This window comes from Rhipicephalus microplus, chromosome 4, assembly GCF_043290135.1.
Source record: "Rhipicephalus microplus isolate Deutch F79 chromosome 4, USDA_Rmic, whole genome shotgun sequence".
Taxonomy (NCBI): Eukaryota; Metazoa; Arthropoda; class Arachnida; order Ixodida; family Ixodidae; genus Rhipicephalus; species Rhipicephalus microplus.
The window spans coordinates 20,468,559-20,496,502 of NC_134703.1; the positions used below are offsets into that span (position 1 = coordinate 20,468,559).

General features: G+C 44.7%; 1 protein-coding gene across 1 annotated transcript; it reads left to right on the forward strand.

Moving 5' to 3' along the window:
* The first annotated feature begins 105 nt into the window (after positions 1–105).
* Positions 106–27,851, forward strand: Alg7 (Alg7 dolichyl-phosphate N-acetylglucosaminephosphotransferase). The gene is made up of 8 exons (XM_037422496.2): positions 106–404; positions 960–1,074; positions 2,336–2,549; positions 4,952–5,098; positions 15,719–15,803; positions 21,569–21,757; positions 23,059–23,302; positions 27,723–27,851. The coding sequence occupies exons 1-8, from the start codon at positions 256–258 to the stop codon at positions 27,786–27,788; spliced, it is 1,209 nt and encodes a 402-aa protein (XP_037278393.2). The 5' UTR covers positions 106–255; the 3' UTR covers positions 27,789–27,851.
* The last annotated feature ends 93 nt before the right edge of the window (positions 27,852–27,944 follow it).

Below are 27,944 nucleotides of genomic sequence, written 5' to 3' on the forward strand. Positions count from 1 at the left end.
CGGTAGTAAATAGTGCGTGCGTAATTCGTGGTGTTTACGTCACGCTCTACGTGTAAAGTGCAGGCCAGGCTGTGCTTTCGCTGCTTCCGGCGGTCTGCGTCGTGCTGCGATCCTTCTACGATCGCGTCGGCGAAGCTTGTGTTGCGTTGACGATGCCTGGCTACGTGTGGCTGATTTCGTGACCTGTGATGTGTTCAGCGTCTCCTAGTACGCCCGTTTGTAACTGTGAACGTCGTTGACGCGTGTCCGCTCAAAATGCACACTGTAATCGTACTCGGCATCAATCTGACGATGTCGACTGTTGCTCATCTAGTCACTCTCGACTTAATACCACGTTTCAGAGAGATGTTTATTAGAGCCGGACTGTCAGGGGTCGACATGAGCAAAACGACCAAAGCAAAAGTGTAAGTTTTTTCTTCGTCGGCACGCTTGATGCATTGCAACATGCATACGGTTTAAACGCTGTGTTACGTCAGCTGATCGAGTGGTGTGCGTGCAAGCGAAGCAGTATTATTATTGTTTTTTATGACCGACGTGTCAACGCTGTTTCCGCACTAAAAGGAAAGCTAGTTGGCGTAATGTCACTTGATTAAATCATATTTACCACGGATTATTCATTTCATCCCCCCGTAAATGAGCTTCCGCAAGTTTCTTTACGTGCCCTAAAGTGAAAGTGGCAGTTCCGACGCTTTTTTTAAACTCTGCATTGCGTCATGCGTTGCGCTATGAAAGCCTGTTGTAAAGCCGCCGCTTGCATTTTTGTCTGGAAGCAGCCATCGAGATTTAAAACGAAACTTCTCTTCACGGAAAAGCCAACTAAATAACGTGCCTAAGCATCATTTGTTAGTTCTATTGATAATAATAATAAAAAAAAACTGCCCACTTACCTCAAGCTGCGCTTTCTTTGTTGTGAGCTGTGTAAACCACATTTCTTTCTGCCTCTTTTTTTTTTCTTTCAGCCCAGAATCTGTTGGCGTGATATCGGCGACAGTCTTCTTAATTACCATGTTCCTATTTATTCCTGTGCCCTTCTTCAACTATTTGACGGAAGCCTCAATCTTTCCACATAGTGATGTAAGTTTGCAACCCATTAGTTTGGTACTATTAGTTCCCACCAGTTTGGTACACAAAATCTGCTCATTGCCAAGTTTATGCCGAATGAATTACACAAAGCATGGACAAAAACAATCTGACTGTTTCTCCTTTTTTCTTCCAGTTATTAGCTCTGCAACTGCCAATTCAACAGCATACTGATATGGCATATGCCTCCTCTCTATTGTACATCAACTTGTGGTTGCAACAGTAAATACGGGTAATCATGAGGGATATACAAGTACTCAAATGCAATTCTAATACGCCTCCTGCAATATAATTGGTTTCAAGCTTTTTATTCAGTTTCTTCGACCATCTGGTTACAAATGACTACATTAGGCCACTACAATTGTTTAAACCTAAGCGGCAGTAAAAGCGGCCGTTGCTGCACAACTGCAGCTTGAACTGGTATTTCGCCTTTTCACTCGTTTACTAATACTGTAGCAAACAGGCTTTTGAACAGCATTGCATGTGTATCATGTGCATGTACTATATGATAAACCTGATTTTATTGTTATGGTTCTTTCATTTTGCTGATCTTTTCTGTTTGGTCATAGAGAAACCTCGACATTGTAAGGTAATAAAAGTGAATTTCAATGTAAGTTGCAATAAGCTGCCTTATTTATTTTTTCATTTAAGCAATAGAACAGTGCTATGGGAAATCAGTGGTTGCAGGCATGCTTTCACCATTCTCAGCACTTTCAATGTGTCGGTCTCCTTTGCGGCAGTCCAGTCGTATCTTTTTAATTGGCAGTAAAGATCCCCCAGGCCAATCTGGGAGCACTCCAGTGAGTTGGCTGCCGATGTATAGGCTCAAAAGGTGCAGCGCACATCTGCATTAGTGGGGAAAAAAAAAAAAAAACTTTTTTCGTGTCATAACCACAATACAGTTGAGTTGCAACATTGTGATAGACTACAATAATTTGGACTACCTGTGGTTTTTTAATGTGCACTTCAAAGTACAGTTATTTGCATTTGGCCCATTTCAATAACGTAGCCATGGCTGAGAATCGAGGCCAGGACCATGTGTTTATATGCACACACTTACCAGTTTAGCCACTATAGCGAGTGGTAAAAACAGCACCTCAGTTGGTCAATCAATAACAGAGGAAAAAATTGTGGCCAAGTGGTGTTGGTGTGAACAAGAACTACAATACTCATTATACTTTATAATTTGACTGTATATAGCTTTGCTTAATTTTATGTTTTGCACCGCTCACAGTGCTGACGCACTTATGTGCAGTTTGTCGAGCTCCTGGCGGCCCTTCTCTCCATCTGCTGCATGCTGCTGCTGGGCTTTGCGGATGACGTGCTGGACCTCAAGTGGCGAGACAAGCTGCTCTTGCCAACTTTGGCATCCCTGCCATTACTCGTCGTCTACTATGTCACGTTTAATAACACAACGATCATTGTGCCCAAGCCTTTCCGCTTTGTATTTGGAAATGACCTTTGGCTGGGTAAGTTTTGGCATCATTTTCTTAGGAGTGTGATTGGGCTGAGTTTTGCTGGTCACCCTGAAACAGGCAACACAGCTGAACGACAATCAATATTGGGACTAGAGGGAAATAATTTCTATTTAACAAAGGTGAAAACACAGAATAACAATGGTCATGGTACTGCCTTACTTCTCTGGAAGAGAAGTAAGGCAAGCTAAGCCATTTCACTCAAGTTGTTCACTAGGTTTGAACATGCAGACAGTTAAGGTGCCTGGCTGTTGGCCTGTAGGTTGTGGGTTCGATCCCCGCCGCTGCTGTCACATTTCGATGTAGGCGAAACGCTACAGGCCTGTGTACTGTGCGATGGCGGTGTACAAGAGAGGGGGGGGGGGGCAAAAGTTTTCAGGCTACGCTCCCACGATACGTGAAATTTCCGTGAAATTTCAATGCATTGGCGCTCAACTAAAACTTGGCATGTTGAGCCTCCAGTTACCTAAAGTATTTAAAAATTGCTGATGAGAAACTATGTGGGCCTCGGTAGACATACCCCGCCGTGGTGTTCTAGTCTAGTGGCTGAGGTACTCGGCTGCTGAACCGCAGGTCGCGGGTTCGATTCCCGGCTGCGGCGGCTGCATTTCCGATGGAGGCGAAAATGTTGTAGGCCCGTGTGCTCAGATTTGGGAGCATGTTAAAGAACCCCAGGTGGTCAAAATTTCCGGAGCCCTCCACTACGGCGTCTCTCATAATCATACGGTGGTTTTGGGACGCTAAACCTCACATATCAATCAAATCAACCAGTAGACACCATCAAAATATATGACATGACTACAATTGGTGCCAACTGCATTTTTTCAGTGTTTTCTTACCATGCATCTTATTACGAGAAGCATTGTGTATTTGGCATCGTGAATGAGTAATTCACTAATACGGGAAAGATCACTTCTCTCTGTTTTCCCTTTGAACTGTGCATAGGTAGGCATGTTGTTATCACACAGCACACAAAAACTCCTGTCCTTAGGGGAGGCCTTATTTCTGGGGTCGCACACCTTAACAGCACTAATTAGAGGCTGCATTTTGTTCCAAGCATCTAGTATATATCCCCTTCAGTGGGGATGTGGATAATTGCAAACAAACTTTAGAGGCGCATTGCGCAGCGCGTGTTTCTTCAAATGGCTTGAAATGCAGTGTGCACAATCACGCAGGGTTTCTGAGTGGGCAACAAGCGGCCATTGAACTTAATTCTGCTGCATATTGCTGCAGAGAATCACTTTGCGTAAAACACTGCCATGTTTGATGAAATTTCAATGTGCCGTGTTCGAGAACCAACTTCACCAGTATTCTTTTTTCTCGACGTTTCGGTTTCGTCCAAATGTGACCTCCTCGGATGCCACTTGACCCCACAGTCTTCGCGTGTCGGCAGTCGAGCACTATAACGGCTAGACCACCGTGGTGGGACTGATTTGCTTCTTCGCGCCTAGTTTCTTGCCTCTTCATCGCCCCGCTGCGGTGGTCTAGTGGCTAAGGTACTTGGCTGCTGACCCGCAGGTCGCGGGTTCGAATCCCGGCTGCATTGCCGATGGAGGCGGAAATGTTGTAGGCCCGTGTGCTCGCATTTGGGTGCACGTCAAAGAACCCCAGGTGGTCGAAATTTCCGGAGCCCTCCACTATGGCGTCTTTCATAATCATGTGGTTGTTTTGGGACGTTAAATAACACATATCTATCAATCCATTCTTTTTTCTTTGCTTGAAATGAATACAACCAAAAAACAAACTTTGCATGCATTTTGGACCTAATATTCAATTGTTTTTGTGTAAGGATTGAAGCAGACTGATTGCAGAATGATGAGATATTTAATTGTGTGCTAATTAACAATAATTGCTAAAGCTCATACAAATCAACACACTCCTTAATTTTATTTCTTGGACTGTAATACTGAGTGTCTTGAAATGATGTCATGTCAGTTTGACGCATTTGCCGACAGTACATCATAGTTCACGCCTGAAGGGGATATTGCTAGAATACTAAAATGAAGCTTTCATAAAGCTCCATAGTTTTGTGACAAGTGTGCCAGATGTATGTTGTGTGCAATGCACAGTTGAGTCCCCTCCTTCTTCTTTGGTTAGTGCTGGCTGTCTCACCCATTCTTCTGTGTATACGCAAAGCTTGTGGCTTTGATGTGCACTATAATATAACATCATATTTTGTCCTTTCACACATTTATCGGTACTTTATCTTGAATTGTTGTAGCAAGCCACATACATTCTTACTCAATACTTTGCATTTCCTTGAATACCTCCAGACAATGGGATTTACAATGCAATGTGCATTTGCCTCTAATGTTTACATATGAATGAAGAATAGCATAAATTTGCCTTTGTCAAGCAAAAGTTTCCCCTATACTGATGCGTGGATTATTTTGCAGGTCCATTATACTACATATACATGGGAATGCTTGCTGTGTTCTGCACAAATGCCATCAATATTCTTGCCGGAATCAACGGTCTTGAAGCTGGCCAGTCTGCTGTCATTGCTGCTTCTATCATAATTTTCAATCTCATAGAATTGTTTGGTAAGTGTTCTTCATAAGCCCATAGTTTCTTATGTGTGGAGGTAGTTTCTGCGTTGCTGTCTCATACACTATAGAGCTGGCAAATAGCAAAATTTTGGGTGCGAAGTGAATTTGAATATTGAAGTGTGAGTGCGAATCTAATATTTTCAGAATATTTCTATACTTTTTTAACACTTTGCAGTGAAATCGCAGAAAAAAAAGTTGAGTATTTCCAAGCATATTCTTACGAGACAGCAATGTAAAAGTGTTTTATTTGTTTTTGGTATATTGAAGTGCTGGAGAGGTGGTGCATCATAGTTGTCTTATCAAGAATGAGGCAGTGCAGAGGCCGAATTGTATTTATGTACATGGCAACCAAAGTGTTGCTAGAGCACACTACATGTGAAAGTCGGAGATGCTATAATTCCTTAGCCTCTCCTTCTCTTTCAACTTCTGTGGAAGCCCAACTGATGTGGCAGACAAGGGTGTGCTCCCTTTGGTTCTGGAGTTCTGAATCGGCTTCATAGATGTTAATACTTAAGAAATTTGGAATTTAGGACGCCAAAAAAGTTTTGTCGTCCTGTTTTTTTCACTTCGTCTTTAAATTTCAGGTCCAGAACGGCATTAATTAAGCCCCTCACGTCTGCCTTGTCTCTGATTTTTATGTTGGAAATAATGTTTTTTTTTTTTGAGTTGGTACATTTGCAGTCATAGCAGAGCATGAAAGGCAGCTGTGCCACAATATGAGAGTGGGATGGGTTGAAGCATATTGAAAAATCTGAAAAGGCTACTGTCAATCTGACGTTGAATGGGTTTGTCTTCAGGATGTTCAAATAGTTCGAATAGCAAATTCTATTGGGAATTGAATTGAACTACAAACACGATTTGGAAAATGTTTGAAATTTTGTACAGATGCACACCACCTTCTTTAGAGGCAACTATAAGTGTTAGCTGTATTTTGTCCTGATTTTTAAATGGCCTGTTATGGTAGTTCCATGACCTTGGCATGCTGTTGAACACAAGGCCACAGTTATAACACATGGCTGCGGCAGGGACTTTGTAGTGGGATCGCAGTGCAGGAGGAGGAGGAAAGAACTTTATTTAGAGTCCGGTGAGTAGATGGGGTGGGCGATTAGCCCCGCCTAGATTACGGCCAGGAGTCCTTGAATCCTGGCGGCTTCTTCGGCCCGCTGGACGGCCCACATTTGGTCTTCGAGGACGGAACTGAGCGTTGCGGCTTCCCAGTGCGCGCGAAGGCTGTCAGCAGAGGCCGCATACTTGTTATGAGTACTAATCCCTCTACATTTCCATAACATATGCTCCAGAGTGGCTCTGGAGTTGCAACGCTTGCACTTGTTCGTTTTGTATAAATCAGGGTATATAATGTGCGATAGTGCAGGATTTGGATATGTCCTAGTTTGTAACTGTCGCCATTCAACAGACTGTCTTTTTTGTTAATTTTGGGTGAGGGGGCGGGAATATGCCCCTCTGTAATATATAATGTTTTGTAATTTCATTGTATCTGGTCATTCTGTCTTCCCACTTCCACTCGTCTGCCACGCCGTAAGCACCAAAGGAGGCTGGGGCGGCACTTGAGAGGGCAGCTCGGTTGGTGAGCCCTCGAGCTGCGTCATGTACAGCCCCGTTGTTGCTGTCCCCCGCGATGGCATGAGCAGGTGTCCATATAATATATGTATTTCTGGGGTTTGTTCGACACCCTCCTTTGAGAATACGTAGTGCCTCCGGGGAGATGCGGCCGTTGTCAAAGTTTCTCACTGCCGTTTGAGAGTCACTGACTATCACGGTTGCGTTTGTCTGAGCTACAGCGAGCCCTATGGCTACCTCTTTTGCTGTCTCGGTACTTGTGATGCGTATCGTTGTGCATGTCGTACACCGTTTGTTGCTATCGATTACGGCTGCGGTAAACCCCCGTTTGCGCTTGTATCGAGCAGCGTCTACGAAAACTGCGTGCTTGTCATTACCGAACTTTTTTCGTATTTGTTTTGCTCTTGTCTCTCGTCTGGCCTTATTGTGTTCGGGGTGCATGTTTTTTGGCAAGGGGGGTATCATCATTGTTTCCCTGGTCTCTTTTGGGATGTCCACCTTGATGCCGTGTTGTGTGTGATACGTTATGCCTAGTCGCTCTAGAATATGTCTTCCTGCTCGTTTTAGAGAGGCATTCATATAGCGCCGTACGCTGCGCCTCAATGAGCTCATCTATGGTCTTGTGCAGGCCTAGCTGTAACAGTTTGTCGGTGCTTGTGCTAATCGGTAGCCCTATAGCTAGTTTGAATAATTTTCGAATGAGGCAGGCTAACTTGATCTTTTCCGCGACTTGCCATTTTAAGTATGGCGCTACGTATACTATTCTGCTTATCACGAATGCCTGTATCAACCTTATCGTGTTTTCCTCTCTTATGCCACTGTGTTTAGTTGCTATCCTTTTTACGAGTCTCATTATTTGGGCTACAGTTGCATCCAGTCGCCTGATGATTTCTCCATTGTTGCCCTTGGCTTCGATGAGCAGACCCAGTACCCTGATCCTGTCGACTATGGGTATGGTTTTTCCATCAGCTGTTCTTAACTGTATTTCTTCTCTATGAGCGAGATCTTACAGGTAGTTGCCTGGTTTGCGACCTCTACGAATAGGTCTGTACAGCAACAGCTCCGATTTTTCCGCAGAGCAGGCTAGCCCAGTACCTTCCAGATACTGCTCGACCGTTTCGACTGCTGTTTGAAGCGTTTCCTCTATTTGACCATCACTACCATTTCTCACCTATAGGGTGATGTTGTCTGCATATATTGTATGATTCAGTCCTTCGATTGCTTGGAGTTTGGTTGGCAGTCCAATTAGAGCCAAATTGAATAACATAGGTGATAATACCGAGCCTTGCGGCGTACCTGCACTGCCCATCTCAATTTTCTCCGAAACTAGGCCCCCTGTCATGACCTTTGCCTTCCTTCCCGTCAGGAAATTACGCAAGTAATTGTACGTTCGTTGTCCCAGATCTAGATCGTTTACCCTTTTTAGCACCGTTGCATGGGTTACATTATCAAAGGCCTTCTTGAGGTCTAACCCTAGAATGGCCTTTGCTGCTGTTCCCGGATTATCTATAATCTGATGTTTTAACTGTAGCATTGCTTCTTGCGTTGAGAGGTTCCTCCTGAACCCTATCATTGTGGGTGGAAGCGAATCCCGGTCCTCGAGATAGGTAGTTATCCTCTCCAGAATTACGTGCTCCATGAGTTTCCCCACGCAAGATGTGAGAGATATGGGTCTCAAGTCCGCAATGTGCAGTCGCTTGCCTAGCTTGGGTATTAACACGATTTTTGCCGTCTTCTATTGTTGCGGAATCTGTCCTGCCTTCCATGATTTGTTAATGAATTCATTTAACTTAGTTATGGACTCGTCATCCAAATTGTGTTATGACAGTTATGCCATCTGGTCCAAGTGCTGATCTAGTATTGAGTTTTTGCAAGACGGCCCTCACTTCTGCCTCCCCGATCTCGTTATCTAAATCATCATTTGCCAGCCCTGTGTAATCAGGGTGTGTAACGGAAAGCGCTTGAGAGATGTATGTTTTCTTGATTTCATTCAGGAAATCCTGCTCTGTACCTTGATATCTTTGTATTAACCGAATAATATTGTGCCCTTCTGCCAACTTGTTTCTGTCCGGGTTTAACAAATGTCTAAGGATGGTCCACGTTTTTGCCATTCCTATCTGGTTGTCCATGTCATTGCACTTTTCCTCCCACTGTTGTCTGCACAGCTGCTGGGCATATTGCTCTATATCCCTGTTCAATTTAGCTGTCCTTTTACGAAGTGTCCGGTTGTGCCTTTGGTTTTTCAACCTCCGTTGTAAACTTTCATTAGCTTGCCACATGTGGAGAAGCTTACCCCCGAATGCAGAGATGTTACTTGGCTCGCGACTTCAACTTAACTTGAGCAAGTCGGCGCAAAGCAAGCAGCGGACTTCAAAACGCCCAAGTCAGCCTTCGCGTTTCATAGATGCTCAGGCTGTCTTGCTTGGTCAAGTCAAGAACGAGCTTCAAAGCAGAAACACGCTGCTCGCCTGCTAACGAGGGTAATAATGAAGTTGTTCGCGTAAGGCACGCATTACACCAAAAAAGACCATACGTTTTAAAATAACTATAAAAACGAAGGGCCACAAGCATATTCTTGCCATTTTACGGCTAACGAGCGGCACGTGGTGCCTGCCACCACAGCGATGCGCAGTGTTGCTTCTGTAAAGCGTTCGTTGCCCGCTGGTTTTAGTGGCCACCGAAATGCGGTGCGTTTCTCCACGGTTGCTTGTTTGGAGGAGAAACAAGCATCGCGTTGGGTTCTTTCGTCGTTTTTTTTTTCTCAATCGAACGCCATGGCACGTATTTGTGCTGACCTGGCTCACGATGTGACGCGATTTTCACGGTATTTGCCTCTGTTCGCCTGTGTGCATGCCTGTAATGGGCTAGGTCGCAGTTATTATGAAAAAAAAAACAAGTTCTGGGAACAAATGTGATGCGTATCCTTTTGTTGAGCTTAGTAAACAAGAGAAAAAGCGGGGGTCAGGACATTGCCCTCAGCAGAATTCCGTCTCGCGGGGTGCAGCAATGTATCGCTGCATGATGGTGACGCGGATTAAAAAACCCGTGATAGGGGCACCTCTTTTTTTTGTGTGTGTAATTTTACGTGGCGTTGTGCTACAAGCGATGCCTTTCTGAGCGAGAAACAGCGCCCTATAGACGGGACGAAAGGATAGACGAGGCACACGGACACAGCACCGAGTCAATTTTTTTTTTTACCGAAAGAGACGGAAAGTGTCGTCGTGTTATAGAAAAACAGAAATAGCCTTTGCGGTTACGGAACACTTTGGCGTTGTCGACACCGGGGCTATTAATACGCACGTGTGTGTAGTCGACACAACCTGTCACGCAAGGGAACTCAGCCACTTCATAACAGTGCGCCGGCTGCGGAAAGCGCACCAGCATCGCGTACAGGTGCTTTGCGATGAGTAGCGTAACTTTTCTGACTGCACGGCACACTGTCGACTACGGAATGCGGACGAAATTTCCGGTGACTGGCTGGAATGTGCTAGCGCTGTATAACCTGAGAGCCATCAGTAGCTGTAACACTGGATGCACGGGCTGTCTTCGGTTGTCCCCACTTTCACGGAGCGGCAACATAACGAGCAGCTGCCCCACGGCGTTCTTCATGAATCTGTACCTAGCGTGGAATTGTTGCTCGTCGTACAACTCCATCGAATTTCCTTGGTCACGTAAAGCGGTTCCAAGAATCTTCGGCAGGCAGTGCGCCTCAAAAAATGCTACGCTTATGGCGAGGCAAGCAAACTCAAAAGCGGCCACCTTTCACGCGACGTCCATTCGAAAGGTGGCCATGTTGGAATAACACGTCAAGTCGCTTTCAAGCAAGCCCCGCAGCTGACTTGAAACTTGTCCTGACTTCGACCGAGCCAAGTCGCCTTCAAGTCATCCGCAAGTTCGAGAACGATTTATGGCGACCGGCAAGACGGTCTTGAGTCAAGAACGAGTCAAGTACGAGTCAACTAACATCTCTGCATTCGGGGGTTATTGTCTACATACTCTAGCTGCGTCTTCGGTGGCACCGTTTGCGTTGGCCTCCACGTCTCTTTTTAACTTTTCGGTCCATTCCTCAATACTCTGTATCATTTCGTTGGGCTCCACTCTGATGTTACGGAACTTGTCCCAATCGACAAGTTTAAGTTGTCTCTTTTGCCTTCCGCGGCCCTGCCCTCACCGTTATTTCAAGTATAAAATGATCGTTTCCCAAGTCATGTTGCGTATTAGTCCACTGCGTGTCCAGTATGTTTTTGGTGAACGTCAAATCTGGCGTGGTATCCGCGCAGACGCTAGTACCTGTTCTTGTAGGAATGGATGGATCCGTCACGAGCGTCAGGCCCTCCTCCTGTGCGTCCAACCACAAGTTCTTGCCTTTCTGGGTTTTCATCCTGTATCCCCATGCACCGTGTGGGGCGTTGAAATCTCCTCCAATCCACTAGCGCCCGGTTGCCCGTTATAGCAAAGGTTTTTCGAAGCAGCATGCGGAATTCGTGTTTTCTGCATTTAGGACTGCTGTAAATATTTAATACAAAAAAACTGTCCTCTATTTTTCGCGTGGGTATGAGTTCGAGGAGAATGTGATTCATTGCCTTGATTTCCGTGTCATGTTGCACCACCGCGTGATTTCGCTTAACCAACGTTGCCAATACCTTTGTCTCCCCATCAGCACTGCCGAATGACTTATATCCCGACAGTTTGACCAGCCCGTGCGCTTCTTGCACCATTATAACATCCGGGGTGCTGGTGTCTTTAAGATGTTGTTGCAAAATGTATCGTTTTCGATTATATCCGCGACAATTCCATTGCCAAATCGTGTAGCTATTTTATCTGTCCATGGCGGCGTTACAAGCTCTCCGATCCATCGTTGGGCACTGAGGTCCTAGCATATGGTTTGAAAGATGTCTTAACCGGGCCCCCATCATTTGACTGTGATCCCCATATTGCTAGCTTGGCGTCGAAATCAGCCACCATTTGCTGCACTTTCTGCAATATCGTCTTGCCTAGCTCCTCGATTTTGGCATCTGTTTGCCTCAAATCTAACTTCTTGTTGTTCGGGCTTGGTTAGCAATTTTCGTTCAATTTGTTCTATTTTGGCTTCCATGGTATTTGCGAATTCCTCCTGTCCTTCTTGTGGCGTAGCCACTGCTTCGGGTTTCTTTACCGCGCTTTTAATTGGGGCGTTCTCTGGCTTACGTTTAACGGGGGTGAGGGCTGCTACCTCTTCGTTCATTGCTGCGCCTTTTTCCTCCGTTAAATATTGTGAGGTTTCCTCGTTGCGTGTAACCCCTCCGTTTTTCAGCTAGTCATTTTCTTCCCTGAGTTTTCTAATCTCATTCATAAATGCTACATTGTTCTGCCTGATCTGCGCCAATTCGTTCTCTAGTGCCTTAATCCTACATTGAAGGGCAGCCTCTGCCTCCGTGTGCGCCCCGGAATCTACATCAGCCCAGCTCACCTGGAAGTGTCTCGCGGTGCCACGGGTGCCGCTCGGTTCTTTTGGGCTTTGGGATCCTCCTCTCTCCTGTGGTCGGGGAGACCCGGTATTGGGTCTAGACCTCGATCTGGACCTCGATCTGGATCTCGACATAGATGTGGTGATAGTAAACGTAGAACGGTTTTTGTCTTGTGCTTGAAGCTTGGTGAAAGCTTCTGGTCTGGATGCGTCCCGCGTCCGACGTTCCGATCGTTGACCTGAGTCGCCCCATCTTTGCCTGTGAAGTGCTTTCACTTCCGTCTCGTAGTAAATTGCTTCTTCTTCCTTTCGTCGGGCTCGTTCCCAGCGGCATCGTTTCACCAGGTACGGTACCTCGAATCTGGTCTTGCAATGGCGATCTGCCATCGGGGGGTTTTTGCCACACAGCTGGCACTTCACTTCGCACTCGTGGTTCTGCGGTGGGTTCTCAGCCCTGCACCCTCTGCATATTCTGCTATTCGGGCTCGGGCAGATGTCAGCTCTGTGACCAAGGCGTCCACACTGGTAGCACACGTCCATTTTCTTGCAGTATAGTGAGCACTTGACCAGGGCTCTTCCGTAGCTCACATAACTTGGAATGTGATGCCCATCGAAGAGGACGATGACGTTCGTGGTGTTTCCCATCCTCTTGGCCATGAGGACCGTCGGATTTCTCGGGGTTACCAGCATTTCCACGATCTCTCTTGGAGACACATCCTGCGTTACTCCTCGGATCACCCCTTTAGATGTATCTTCCGGAGCTGACTTGTACGCATTGGCTTCGAATTCCTTGTCCCCAATCTTCAGTTGAGCGATGGTTCTGTATTTTTTGGTGCGCTCCTCTGATGGTGAGCTGACTACTAGAATGTTCTGTTTATAGTTGGCACATACCGTGTCTTCTTCTGATTCATTCCTGGGTATATTAGCGACGTTGGCGACGCAGCATTCTAGACGATTAATCCCGTAGTCAGTGACCTTGAAGCTGTCACGTGGGCGCACAATTATCTTGTAATCTTCCTTCGGCAGACGGGGCATCCTGCTCGCAGCCACCATTTGTCTTGCTCTCTGTCCCTTCCTCCACCTATTACTGACCGCGTTCTCGCTTGAGAAGTGCGTTTCTTGGTCCTTGGCTTCATGCGTTGTGGTTTCTTTGTTGGCTCGTCCCCTTCTGTTCACAAGGCGCCAACCTGCTTCGTTCTCATACTCTTGTTGCGTGATATCCTCGCCATCCACGCTCATCGTAGCCATCCTGTGACATTAACCCGAGAAGACGCCGGCTTGAGGGGGCTCAAGACGCCAGCCGATCGCAATGCAAAAATTTTTTTATACTATGCCTCGTTATGTACATTAGAGTAACTGCAACTGATTGAAATTTATCAAGAAACAGACAAAGAACTTTAATGAAGTCCTGAGGGACTAGCCGGAAAGGACCTGCTGAGACCCCCAGCTCTCCGCTAGCTGCTCCAATGTCGAAATCAGGAGGCCATGCCTTCTGATTTCACCTCCATGCCTCCGCCCTTTCACGGGTGCTCTGGGTGGCCGTGGACTGGATATTCAGTATAGTACTTGCATTGGCATCTTCTCAGTCCTCTTTGTGGGTGTGTCAATTGTCCCGTAACGTAAGACAGTGCCAAAGCATATTGCCACTTTGCCGTTATGTACGGCGAGCGCAAGTCATGTCTGGCAGCTGGAATGGAGGAAAATGTTCTGGGGCAGCGCGCGCTCTGGCTAGTTGTTAATGTTTGAGTCAGCCATCTTGCCATTTTTCTATGCGTCTCTCTGCCCGCTCAGTACTTGCGAGTCGGAGACCTTTTGTAGCACGTGACAATATGCGCTAGAGTGCTTATTGCTTCCCTGCGGTGCGGCTACTGTGAATCGATAGCTCGTTTTATCTGGCTTAAGAAATCTCTTGAGGGATGAGACCTTGTCTAAGACATCCTGTATTTCGAAAAAAAAAATTTTGTTGGTCACATTCATCAGGTTTTCTCTGCTGCCACCTTAACTTGTCACTCTCTCCCGTAGGGTTTAAAAAAGGCCCGTAATGAAACACAGTACACACCATACTGTACCTACCACACACCACATTAATGGGCAGCTCTTCCACAATAGCAAGCTCGCCTGTCGAATCTTACAAACAACTACGGTTATATGACAAATAACGAAATATAGTGCCAGTATGACACACACAAACAACTGATCATACTCAATGTACTGTAATAGCCAGTGTCAAACTCGCCATGGTTGCTTGCAAGACAAAGCCGCAGAATTGTCCCCATGCAGCGTGCTATGAGAGACGACCTTCGGCTATTTCACCAAGCCCTCAAAAATAGCCCGAGTGCTATTATTTATGTGTAACTTCTCACCAGAGTGCCATCCCCATACAGCGGCAAGTATGTTAAAGGGGCCATAACACTAAATTTTCAATTGTGATCTTTGCTGTTTGGGTTATTACTGCACCATTTACAAATAAACTGGAAATACTTTAGTGCAGTTAGTTCAGCACTTAATTTATAATTGACTATATTTACAAACACGCGAGTGGGCTGAGAGTCAAGCAGCACTGGTGCATGATAAACCGTGACCAAACAAACAGCTGGCTGCACGCGCATCTGCATTTCGGTGAACAATATTGCTCAATCATCAGCTGCATATGAAATTGAGATATTTGAGCTCTCTTCTGTTTAGCACTAAAACATGAACTTGTAGCGGCTGCAACTGTGGCACAAGGCGCCGGCACTGCTCCTCGCTGCATGTGATGTCATAGACGCGATGGCAAAATGGCATTCACCGGTGGTGGGCGGGATTTACAGCCGGTGCCTTCTAGGGCCTGTTTTTGCACTGAAACATTCTTTTGTGGCCCATTTTTCATATCTGTAGGCTTAATAAACCCTGTACTTCTTTTTTGCTGAAAACTGTGCACTTTTGGGGGACCGTGCCATGGCCTCTTTAACTACGCTGAAAAATGCATCGGCACCATGTGGTGGAAACAACTTTACAGAGGTTGTGAGCACCCACACATTCTTAACCTAAACAACACACATCTGCAGACTCGCGGTCTTGTTCCACATTATTGCCACTGCGAGGAATTTTCGTCATGGTGGCATACCTTTTTGACATCAGAGTGGCAGTGTGGCAGATGGGCATTGTTTTGAATCACTCCATGCTAAATACAAGATTATGATAAGGTAGAGGGGCTGAAACTGCTTGGTGTGCCAACCCCTGTCAAAGCTCCTGGTCCACAGTGACGAGGTAATATGTTGCAAGCCACGTCTCTTGTGTGGATGATGAGGATTATCAAGAGAGCATTGTGCATCCCTTTGGCCATCTTGCGCACTTGTACACAGTTTCACAATGACACACGCATGCTAGCTGCGCATGAGCACTCTCTGACCGATTTCCGTTCGTTGCCCAGTTTCAGTGCATTTATGGCTAAGTTTCACGATTGTCATTCGCAAGTTGGGCATAGTCCTTTTTCTTCTCCCATGGTTTTACAGTAAGGTTACATCGGTCATTGTCATTTTAGTGTTTGCTTGCATTGCGTACCACAGCCTTCATGGATGTTTCTTCCTTCTGGTCTCCATGGTTGCCAGGTGACTGCTGGAAAAGCCACCTTTTTTCACTCTATCTGATGCCACCATTTCTCTTAACCACTTTGGGCCTCCTGAAGTACAATTGGTGAGTACTGGGCCTTATTTTTCTCTTCTCCCCTCAATGAATTTATTCAATGCTGCCAGTGCGTGGTAACCTGCACCGACCAACATGAAATGACACTGAAGCAGCATTTAAAAGGAAACTAATTAAGATACCTCTGACACTAAAATCACAAACTTAAAATGTTTGAGTTTTGTTGTGCTGTATACATTCTACTCTCATTAAAATGGGCCATTATAATCGTGCAGAATGAGTCTGTATTATACAAGTCCGTTATATGCGAATTTCAAGACGGTGGGGGCTGCCTTTACTGATACATGTTGACTGTATTCGACAGAATGGTTTACGAAAGACTTCAATCAGCAGCAGCAGTTATAAACAGAATTACAGTGCAAATTTTAATTGATGAGCAAGTGCCGTTACAGTAGCAGAGAGGCCATGCCCGATGGTCAAGTGTTTGTGTGGGCTTTTTCAGTCACTTCTGTTGATTGGCTTGAAAGAAATTTGTTATTATTTGTGCAGACGGGAAAGCATATCTCTTTAAATGGGGTCGTCTATATGCTGCTGGGAGCTGTTGCTTTCATGCAGCCTCCACGGCTCGCTGAACGGTCCAAAGTTGCTCTGAGAGTTCTTTGCTAAGCAGTGCCAAGTCATTAACAACATCATCATCCACCTGTCTGCACCCATTGCAGGACGGAGGCCCCTCTCATGTTTTGGCAACAGACCTGGTCCTATGCATTTTGCTGCCACGTTATACCTGTAAACTTCCCAATCTCATCTGCCACCTAATTTTATGTCTCCATCTGTCGCGTTTGCATTCTCTTAAAATCCAGTCAGTTATCTTTGATTTCCAGTGGTTATCTTGCCTATGCTTTACTTCCCTGCCCATGTCCATTTCTTTTTCTTGATTTCAACTACGATATCCTTAACTCCCATTTGTTCGCTGACCCACTCTGCTCTCTTCCCGTCTCTTAAGGTTACACCTATAATTTTCCTTCCCATCTTTTCCTGTATTGTCCTCAGTTTAAGTTGAATCCTCTTTGTAATCCTCTAACTGTCTGCCCCATACTCGGCTGCTGACCCGCAGGTCGCGGGATCGAATCCCGGCTGCGGCGGCTGCATTTCCGATGGAGGCAGAATTGTTGTAGGCCCGTGTGCTTCGATTTGGTTGCACATTAAAGAACCCCAGGTGGTCGAAATTTCTGGAGCCCTTCACTGTGGCGTCTCTCATAATCATATGATGGTTTTGGGACGTGAAACCTTACATATCAATCCAATCAGTGTCTGCTCCGTAGGTAGGTACCAGCAAGATGCACATGTTATATACATTCCTCTTGAGGGATAGTGCTAGACTACCATTCATGATGGAAGAGTGCTTGCCGAATGTGCTTCATCCTATCTTTATTCGTCTAGTTCTTTATCTCTCATGGTTCAGCTCTGCGGTTACTACCTGTCCTAAGAAAACATATTCCTTTATAACTGCCGGTGTGTCGCTACCTATCGTAAAGCGCTGTTCTCTGCCTAGACTGTTGCTCATTACTTTAGTTCTATGCATATTAACTTTTAGACCTACTCTTGTGCCATCTGTGTTCAGTTCATCAATTATGGGCTGTAACTCACCCCCTGGGTTACTCATTAATGCAATATCAGCGTATCACAGGTTACTAAAATATCTTCCATTAGCTCTTATACCTAACTTTTGCCAAATGAGAGTCCCTAAAACCTCCTATAAACATGCTGTCAATAGCATCAGATAGATTGTGTCTCTTTGCTGTACACCCTTCTTTATTGAGGTTATGTCGCTTTCTTTATGGAGGGCTATGGTGGCTGTGCATCCGCTATAGATTTTTCCCAGTATGTTTATATAGGCTTCGTCGATGCCTTGATCTCACAGAGCCTGCATGGCTGCTGATATATTGACTTCCAACCCACTTTTCGAGGCAACTGAAAGCACAAGACCGAGTTGATTGTCTACGCCCTGCAGTGGGCGTAGACAGGCTGATGATGATGATGATGAAGCCACCTCTCAGATTAATATTCTAATTTGACAGTGGAACTCGTCGGCTTGGAGCACCAGAACGCCTTAATTTCAAAACTTTGCTCGTGATGCCTAAGAATGTTAGCGCAATGAGTGACGAACGTCTAACCCAAGACACCAAACAAAAATTATTTAGGCTTGGCTCGAAAAAGATTGGCGAGTACCCTTGAGCGATGACACTTCACGCGGCATTTCACTCAGCTGCAACACTAGAACCGTTGCCATGACCAGTGCCCGATGTCTTGTCAGACTGGCTTGGCTGAAGACTTGGCTTGGCGGGAGGCCACCAATGTTTCCCGTCACAATTTAAATTACGGTGGCTTTAGCAAGCAGAGAGTGATGCATCAAATATGTTGTGAGCTTGCGTCAGCACGGCAAAAGTATGCTTTAAGCTCCAAAGTTTCAGGATAAATGCTGCTAATATTACCTAATGTAGCTGATAGTTGATTGCATTGCAGTTTGTTAAAAGCAAACTTCACTCTAATAATTTAATAGACAGACCAAACTCAGGTCGATTAATGGTTCGTTGTATCTGAAAATCTGTTTTAAATGGGTTTGTTGTAATGAGCGTACATTGTATGTAGGATCTGTTCACTCAGTTGAGCTGCACTCATGTCATGCACTTGAGTCATGGCCGGCCATGACACAAGTGCATGCCACCGCGGCACCACGGAGGTTGACGTTGGAGCGTGGTGCGATCCCATCAGCCTGCCTGTGTTGGCAGACGACGTTGTGACGTTCCATCATTTCAGGCGTAATTCACAGCTGGCGCGTCTGCAGAACATGGCCGGATGGGACGGAAAATGTACGTGAGCTTACATTGTCCAACCGTACTCACACAACGATACTTTTGTTAGCAGGATTTTACTGGACGACGAAGGCGAAATTACCGTAACCCTTGTCGAGTTCAAACAAAAATGATGCAGCACAACCACCTTAAGAACAGACGCGCACCCACTGGACACGTAGAGTCTCGCAAGTGTCTCTCATTGTTTGGTTTTGCGTTTTTTGCTCTTTTATTTTCATGTAGAAACAGGACACTGGAAATTGTTGTCTGTTGAATGGCGTCTCTCACAGACGGCGCTACTGTTGTGGATTTGAATCTTGTGGTTCACACGTTTGTCTGGCCCATAGCAGGGCATGAAACTCGGGCAGTGTTTGGCGTAACTTCCCTTCCACCATCACGGTGCCAGTGAACTTCAGCCAAAGATGCCAAAAAATTTGGTCTCGCAGCGGTCGTTAGTACCCAGTACTTATGCCGAAGGTGGCTTGCGCCAGGAATGCCTGGGCTTGGCTTGCTTTGCGCAGTTGCTGCATCGCTTAGAAGTTTTGCCTGAACATGTTCAAGGTTTTTGGTCACCTCATGGGATGCTCACAAAACAGGCTGCCATATTGAACACCTGTCGCACCTGTTGCCAGTGTGTTTGCTGGTGATGCACCCTTCTGGTGCCTAGCTCACGTAGACAATGCCAGCGCATCCTTTTCTTCTTTCATGGCTTGGTTCACATGCCTTCTGCTTCTAGAATCTTCCAAGTGTGCACTTGTGCTGATTCTAACATTTCATCTTTGCAATAGTTTGCCTTCGAAGGACAAAGACACTCTGCTGTTGACCCACAGGTTGTGGGATCGAATCCTGGCTGCGTCGACTGCATTTTTGATAGAAGGGGAAATGCTTGAGGCCCATGTGCTTAGATTTAGGCGCATGTTGAAGAACCGAAGGTGGTCGAAATTTCGGCAGTCTCTCTTAAGCATATGGTGGTTTCGGAACGTGAAACCTTAACAATTATTATTCTCCGATGTCACATAAGTGTTTCCCAATGGCTATGGCCTCAGTGGCTTTTGAAATATTTGCTTTTTGACTCGAAGAAGCTGTGCCACTGCTATGAGACAAACTTGGCACTTTCAAAATGCTTATGTACTTTGAGCCAAAATGCCTGTGGTGCCCCTCTTGTATATGATTATTCTACATTCATACACGAAAATGAGCTCAACAATTCTATCAATTATCTCAAAAGAAAGTTTTCATTGCTTTAGGATATTTCAATTACATTATAAAATGATGTGCTATCTTAGAGATGTTATACCAGTTGTTAGTTTTATTCAAATGCTCTGACAATATTGCAGGGAATGACTGCATTACTTTTGTAATGCCATAGCACTGGTGCTTCTTTATTGCTGCAAGAATATTTTTTTAAATATTTTTTCGTCAAGTGAATAGCTTACAGAGCACCACTCCGAACACATCGTTTACAAAGGTCTTTGCATTGTCTGATTGAGATTCTTTGAGATCTTCACAGTTTATCACATATACTTTAACTCGATAAATTGATGACCTGACAGTTGTCTGTCCTTCGAGTCAGTAGACAATCATTTTGTATATTTTTCAAAATACCCATGGAATATCGTACTGGACTTTTACAGAAGCCGACACCACAAGAGTGTGTAGTATCTGACACACGTTGGCATCTGTCTTGTATAACTGCAATGGCATTGCTTTGCTTTGCTGAGTAGGCGACTTACAGATCTTGCAACATCCATGTGTGAGCATCTTTACACTGTTTGATACTTAGCAAAAAATACTGCCAAACCCATGCTTGTAGCACAGTTATGAAAGCATCACTCCACGCACTTCACAGTGCACTTATTCAAGACCTGTGATGCTTGACTACGGGATAAGTACAATGTTTACTGAGCTTTTACATTGCCAATAGTGTATTCCTGGCCTTAGGCATATGCATAGTGTCATTGCATTCGCTGGATACAGCATAGAGTGAATCAGTCTTTGCCTCCCACACATCTTGCATTCTGCGCTATGGACTGAGATGTAGGAGTTCGTTGACATACAGTGCAGATCCCTGAAGCTCCCTAATGTTGAGAGAAAAAGCAAAAAATGACTTTACCTTTGATGTGTCAGTAATAAGAATGTAAAGAAATGTGCACAAAATAGGCTGCTTTTATTCCATGACTCTTCATCTTATACCTGTAACACATGCGCACTTTTCAAAAGGCCATCCATTTGATGGCCATCGTAACACCACCACTCTACAGATTCGACGCAGTTGTCGCACTGCTACAGTGCAGTTTAGAATGGGTGTTGAGTGGTTCAGGCATTTCTTGCAAAATACTGTGGTGGCATTGATCATTATTTTTGTATACTTGTCACCAAATGTTAAGTAAGGGTGATGCTCTTAAAATTACAAATATGTATGCTGTTTTTGTGTAAACATTTTGATAAGTTGTTTATTGATAGTTATGAATAAATGTTTAGTTTTCTAAGTTCTTCAGCACCAATGCTCTAGCAAGTGAGACAAGGCAAGACGGCGCAGTGATGGAAAGCATGTTGCTGTTGTCAAGCTTATTCACACATTTCAAGTAGCAAAATGCTTTGTTAAATATTTGATAAAGGTCACACATACTGCTTTTAAGGCATACTGGTTAAATTTTTCTTTTTTGAATCGTGAGTACGAACACACTGTGAATATGAGGGCACGTCCGCACTTTTTCCGCTTGTGTTGCTCAGTGACGATCAAGGTTTCAGTCGAGTTGTGGGGTGTTCCATTGACTTGATAAACTATTGACTCTCAGGTCTTCGAAACATGCTGTGTAGCTGCTCGTGCTTGACTATTGAGTCAATAGACTATTGGTTGGAAGGTCCTCCAAATGCTCGTGTGGCACAGGTAGTATTGCATTAGTTGTGGTGGCTTTGTGGTATGAAGAGGCTAGCACAATATCTTGCTTTCTTTTGCTGCAGGTACCCATCACAAGTTTTTGTGGGTGATACATTCTGCTACTTCGCTGGTATGACCTTTGCCGTTGTGGGCATACTGGGTCACTTCAGCAAAACCATGCTGCTGTTTTTTCTCCCGCAAGTGTTCAACTTCCTGTACAGTGTTCCGCAGCTCTTTCACCTGGTGCCATGCCCAAGACACAGGCTTCCCAGGTGCCACTGATTTCTTTCTTCAAGCAAAGTGTGCCACAGCGATATTTCACAGTGTGAATGCTAGCAGTGAAGCATGAAGTATGGTTTGCGAAAGATAGGGCAGTGGGACGCTGGAAGGGAGCTACCTGTCACACGCCTAAGCACCAAATTGGGTTGGTTGGTAAAGTTGCGCGGAGACTTATTGAGTAGGGCTAAAAAAAAGACAAGGACAGGTGAAAAAGTAGAAATGTTGTCTTTTTTTTTTTCTCCAATAAGCTGCCACAGTGCTAAGCACAGGACGTGTGGATTTAATTCCTGGATGCATTTTAATGGAGGTGAGAGGCAAGAACACCAGCCTGCTTAGAATTAGTTGGACATTTGGCTGTTAACTTCAGTACCATTTGACGGTACAGGTGTTACATTCACGATCTTCAACCAACAGCAGCCGTGGTCAGCCTCTACATCTGTAAATACTGCAGCTCTTTTTCTACTGGAGTTTATGAGAAGTCCAAGATATGTAGAGCAGTATACAAAATTGCTCTACTGTTCTTATTCATTCTATTTCTCATAAATGCATGAAGGCACAGCGGTCGAAATCTTTTAACTAGTGTGCACTAGCAGCAAATTTTCTCTGCATCAGCACAGTATAATGGAACCAAGTTGCAAATAAGACAATGGTAAGCGCATGTGCACTCAGCTGGGTCCATTGCCTGCTGGGCTGCTCCGTCTTAGACTTAATCACATAATTGCACACTTTAGGGAGACTACATTTTTCAGCTTATCCTATAAATGTCTGCGTGTGGCATACCTTCAAAATTTTGTTTTGTCTATTGTTTGCTACAACGTCTACCTTTGGAACATAAAATATGAGCCAACCCATTCACCTATTCATGCTGGTGGTAATAAGAATGAACAGACTAGCAAATGATGGGCCCATGTGCGTGTGCTTTGTGTGCATGCTCTTACCCTCAGCCTGTGTGAAACTTGGCTTTGTTTAAATGTCGTTGCTTGTGCACACTTGTTAATTATTTGGTCAGCTGAACATAGGTCCTCTCGTATTGAAAACTTTGAGGGAAAGCTCGGTAGATCGCATTCTAACAGTAGTATCAAGTTCGATGAGTCAGTTAATCAATCTACGATATTCCTTTGGAAAAGATCAATGTGGGACTAGAAACAAGAGCAGCATTATGAGATCAAATAATATAAGATGACGGTCATTCGTGCACAAAAAGTACAGATATATTTGCTAATAGCATCAAATAACAAATTATGGCCTTCGAGCTTTTCTTAAATCCAGCGTTGACTGTTGCAATTGCATGCAGGTTCTGCCCCGATGAGGACAAAATGGAAGCGAGCACTGTGCGGTTCCGAGTGTCCTCACTCAACCCTCTGGGACGACTGGTGCTCCGGCTCTATCGAACTTTCGGTCTGGTGCAGTGCAGACCAGTGCATGAGAAAGACATTGATGAGGTGGACTGCAGCAACTTCACACTCATCAATCTTGTGCTCGTGTGGGGCGGCAAGCAGCACGAGCAGTCGGTCACCACTGTGCTCCTTGCAATCCAGGTATCCCCTGCGGCAGATATTCTCACACCCGAGACAGACCATCATCCTTTCTTTACAGCTAAACCTCAATGCAACTATGTATTTCGTTTTTTACTACTGCGTCTGCATTGAACCTCATCATAAAGGAGCATGTTTACCGGTGGTTTCAGTGTAACGATGTTTCACTACTGCTGTAGAAGAATGCCAAAACAATGAATTGAAACTTTCACGGGTGCCAGTGGTTGCACTGTTTAGGTGCGCGTGGCTTCTGTGAACCCGTTCTATATTGCACGCCATGCTTCATAAGGCGGCTGAGAAGTACACTCATACCTCATTGTAACAAGGTCACACTTGCCACGAAGTAATGGCACGTGGGGACCCTCGCCTGCGCACTACAGTTACATTTATATGCAACATAGTTATGTGTTCTGTGCTGTGTGTGCCATGCATCAGCGTCAGGTGTGCTGTCAAAGCACCTGGTATCGTGACACCATAGGCATAACAGCTTACCTTTGCCCAAACAACATAGACTATACAGTCGACTCTCGTTAATACGAAGTTCACGGGGACCGCGAAAAACTTTGGATTAAGCAGAATTCCAATTGACCACAATGATCGAAAAATACATTTATTTCAAAGCAGTTTATGAGAAAAAATCTGTGATTGCCGTTTGCTTCTGTTTGCTGAATCTTGCAGCAGAAAGCAAGTCCTGCAGGCTGTATAAGTGCCCGAGTGCTTCCTCGGCGTTGCTCTCAGCAGTGAAAAACCGCTGCGCGAGGGCAAGGCCTGCGGCTACATCAGCAGCCCGCGGTAGTGGCTAACTTGCGGCGTCGTCGTCGTCAACCTCAATTTTGTGACTAGGCTCGCTGGGCTGAACCATCTCCACGATCTCAGCGTCCGACAGTGCACCGCACGTTTCTACCTAACTGTCAGTGGCAATGTACTCCTCGAAAGGGACGTCGCCGAGAGCTGGCAGGAGACCATCAACGTCATGCTCACTTGTGTCTTCTTCCCCCACTGTACAAGACGCGTCATCATCTGCGCCACATGGAATGAAGCGGCACGCCCTAAAGCAGTTCGCAATGGTTTCATCCTTTACGCGACCCCACGCTTGCGCCAGCATATGGAAACGCTGAGTCCGCACACGACCGTAACGAGATCAACAATGAGGCCCGGAACCGGAACCGCCGGAGCAGCCGTTTCGTGATCTGGGGCGCTGCATGCAACTGCGATGCCATCAGCTGATGCTTTGAGCTGCGACGCTGTGGTCAACTGCGATGCCCTTGGGTGCCCGTCGCACGCGCATTGTTGTTTAGCACTTCGAAAATAGGAAATTTAACAAACATTACGATTTCCTCCGGGAATTCGATTGAAAATAAATTCGAATTAACCGAAATTTCAGATCTCTAGCTTCCAATTACCAAGAATTTCTTCCTGTTGAACTGCATGCAAAACTGACCGGACCCCCACTCCACTTCCAATTAACCGATAATTCCAATTAAGCGACTTCGAATTATCGGGAGTCGACTGTAGTAGAACTGAAAGGCGGGCGAGTTGAAACTTATTCATAATTTGGCAGGACACAAAAGGAAACACCCAAGAGTTCTTTGTGTGTTTCCTTTTGTGCGCTGCCCAATTGTGGTGAAGCATAGACTGCTTAGTAAGTTGCCCGAGTCACAAATATTCGCACTATACATGGGACCGTACTGTAATTAAAAAACGTCCTTAAAAGTGTGCAAAACAATTACCAAGAGACAGACATGCAGTTCTAACTATCGAGGCATGCAGCTTGGAGGTAAATTTGCAAATCTTGAAAGTTAAACGTCCGTGGACTTGCAGTGCCAACGTGAGGAGTATAGAGAAAAAAAAAAAAGGATTAAGAAAAGAGTTGCGTAGCAAAAATCTGCTGACCAACTTTCTGGACCTCCTCATTTACAGTATGTGGAAATGTGGACCTTGCCGTGTTACCACATCGCTCAGAAACGTCGAACTGCTATTAAAATTCCACATGCTCTATATTTTCTAGGTGCGATGTAAGAAACAGTGGCAATCAAGAACCACTACTCTATTGTTGCACATGCATGCCCTTGTTTATGTTGGAATATTTAAGTTGCCCCTTATAAACCCAACAGTAGCAAAACATTTGCACTGACCTGTAGCACTGATAGTCTGCAGCCACACTGAGTGTGCGGGTCAGCTTAGTATGCTGTCAGCAGCACAAGACAGCAGCAGCATTGGGCGAAGAAAAAGTCGCACTCCCGAGTTAAACTGCGGACAGCATACGTAGAAGTAAGTTGTGGTTCGTGGTTGGAAGAAAAACCACTCCAACTATTCTGAAAAAGTCTTCCAAGCTTTCAAGTCTGCCTGCTGGCGGCAAAGGCAAAAGCCCGATTGAGTCTTAAGGCACTGTTACTCAGGCAAATCTAGGTCGCATGCACAATATCTGTGCTCTACAACTACGCACTGTGCAACTACATTTGAGATAGAAAACCAAAGAACAAAGAAACAGTAAGAAACATGGACATCCATTCTGACTGCAGCACACTCATAAGAAGCAGCCGAAGCAAAGGCTTCTCTTTTGCTTAGGCAATCGTGCCCCTCCTCTCCCTTACACATTTGGTTTTTCTGTTTGTTTTTTCTAATCATCTACAGTTTCTCACTATTTGACTTTGCATCCTCTTCTTTATAATGCCATGGTCGCTAGCTCCCCTGTGTCACTGAGAATTGTGAGGCAGCCGCATCATCACTGGTCTTTCATCTCGGGAGACTGCTCAATAAGCGGTATATGTATACATACAGTGCTTTGGGAAGGTAAACGGGAGTCAGAAAAGAATTGCATTATAAGGGGTCCAGCACTGTAAGTGGTTAAGTTACAAAAGGTATCAACAGTGGGTTCAGCCTACATTTTTTGCAGCTTTACTTTTGACGTATGGTCGTTATGTAAAGGACTTGGCCTCGCAGCATCAAGTCAGATACCGAATGTTCAATAAAACTTATTTTTCTTACATTATTGAAATTAGTTTATATTACTGTTTTATTTTTAAACATCCTTCCATAACATTCAGGTAGAGGCCTTTGGTAACAGAACTCAAATAAAAGGGCAAAGTATTTTAATGCAACAATGTAAATGCCAATTTAATGACCTTGTTAAACTGAGGTTTTATTGTAATGCCATTTAGTATGGCATTGTTGCTAGACATTGTAGGGGTAGGTACATAAATCGAATACATTGGTAAATGTTCAAACATGATACAGCATACACTTGCCGAACATACAAATGCTAAAACCTTATCATTATGTGTGTACGTGTATTGTGTTGAAATTAGAGTGGCTGATATATAGGAAGCCAAGAGTAACTACACCCAAATGTAGTTATGCAAAACAGGTACTTATGTGTAATTGCTATGTAATTACTGTAAGTACCACTGGCGATTCAGATGACTGCCACGAAGAGGACAATAAAGATTGCGTTTGGGTTTGGCAATGCAGTGGCTCCTCAATGCAGAATTGAGCAAAAATGTCATGGCTTAACCCTTTCAGCCCTGGATTTTTTTATTTTGGTCGAATACATTTTTAGTGCGTGCTTTTCTTGTAGTTGCAAGCATATTTGTATTAATTAATGCGGCATAAAATTAGGCCAACAGGGCTTAGTGATTAGAAAATGAAAAAAAAAGAGGCTTCTTTATTTCTGCTAATCATTATTTAACACAAAATGGGAACTAACATCTTACTTGTCAGCCTAATACTCATTGAAGCAGTGTTGGTACGATGTCCCGAAAATCGTGCTTACCCGCCTCACCTTACGCGCCTCTGCTTCATCGAAGACTACGCCCGCGCTTCTTCTTCTTTGTGGCTACTACCTCCCCAAACGTGCCGCAATATTGATGTCAATTGCAGTGGAGATCATTGAAGAACTATTCTCCCAAGAATGAGCAGTATTGGTTATGTTTCTGAGATCCTAGGGCAAATGTTGTGCGATGGTGTCAGTTGACACCGCCAGGGCCGAAAGGATTAATGTGCTTTTAGCTGCACAGTCATTTGGTGACAATGTGACCAGTGCACCTGTGTGAATTCTCACACGGGTGTGATGTTATGCAGAGATCTGGTCTGCATGAGTTCCCAGCATGTTCTAACTGTACACTTCTTGTCAATGGTTTTTTGCCTACATAATTACAAAAACAAACAACATACGCTACCCCAATATTTCTCTTTAAGCAAGTTATATGTTTCCTGAAACACGTTGGGCATTAAACATCAAACATATCATTCCTTAATAAAGTGCATGCTTTCAAGAAGTGTTTCTTAGTCAGTTTTATTGGCAATCATCTTTAAGTTTGTTTTCCCTATCATAAGCTATTGAAAATCTTCATGTAATTTTTAATGATAGTAATAATAAGATTCCTTATATTTAATTACATATCTTATGTCTTCTTTTTTTTAGGTTGCTTCCAGTGTGATGGCATTTGGCATTCGATATGGCCTTGCAAGGCTCTTTTATGACTTCTAGTCCATCTATTTTTCAAAAATTTTGCCCTCTGGTTTCGGATAATAAAATGTTGTGTTTTTCCAAGAGTGTGTACTGTCTGCGCCTCTAATCGTGTCACTAATGTTACCCTCTTAAAATGGAAATCTTTGCTTTACTTTTAGATAGCTAAATGCACAC

Excerpts from the sequence above, each read along its gene's own strand:
- Alg7 (XM_037422496.2), top strand. The coding sequence starts at position 256 with ATGCACACTGTAATCGTACTCGGCATCAATCTGACGATGTCGACTGTT. Across the intron at positions 5,099-15,718 it reads CAATCTCATAGAATTGTTTG|GTGACTGCTGGAAAAGCCAC; the intron begins GTAAGTGTTCTT and ends CATGGTTGCCAG. Across the intron at positions 21,758-23,058 it reads CCAAGACACAGGCTTCCCAG|GTTCTGCCCCGATGAGGACA; the intron begins GTGCCACTGATT and ends AATTGCATGCAG.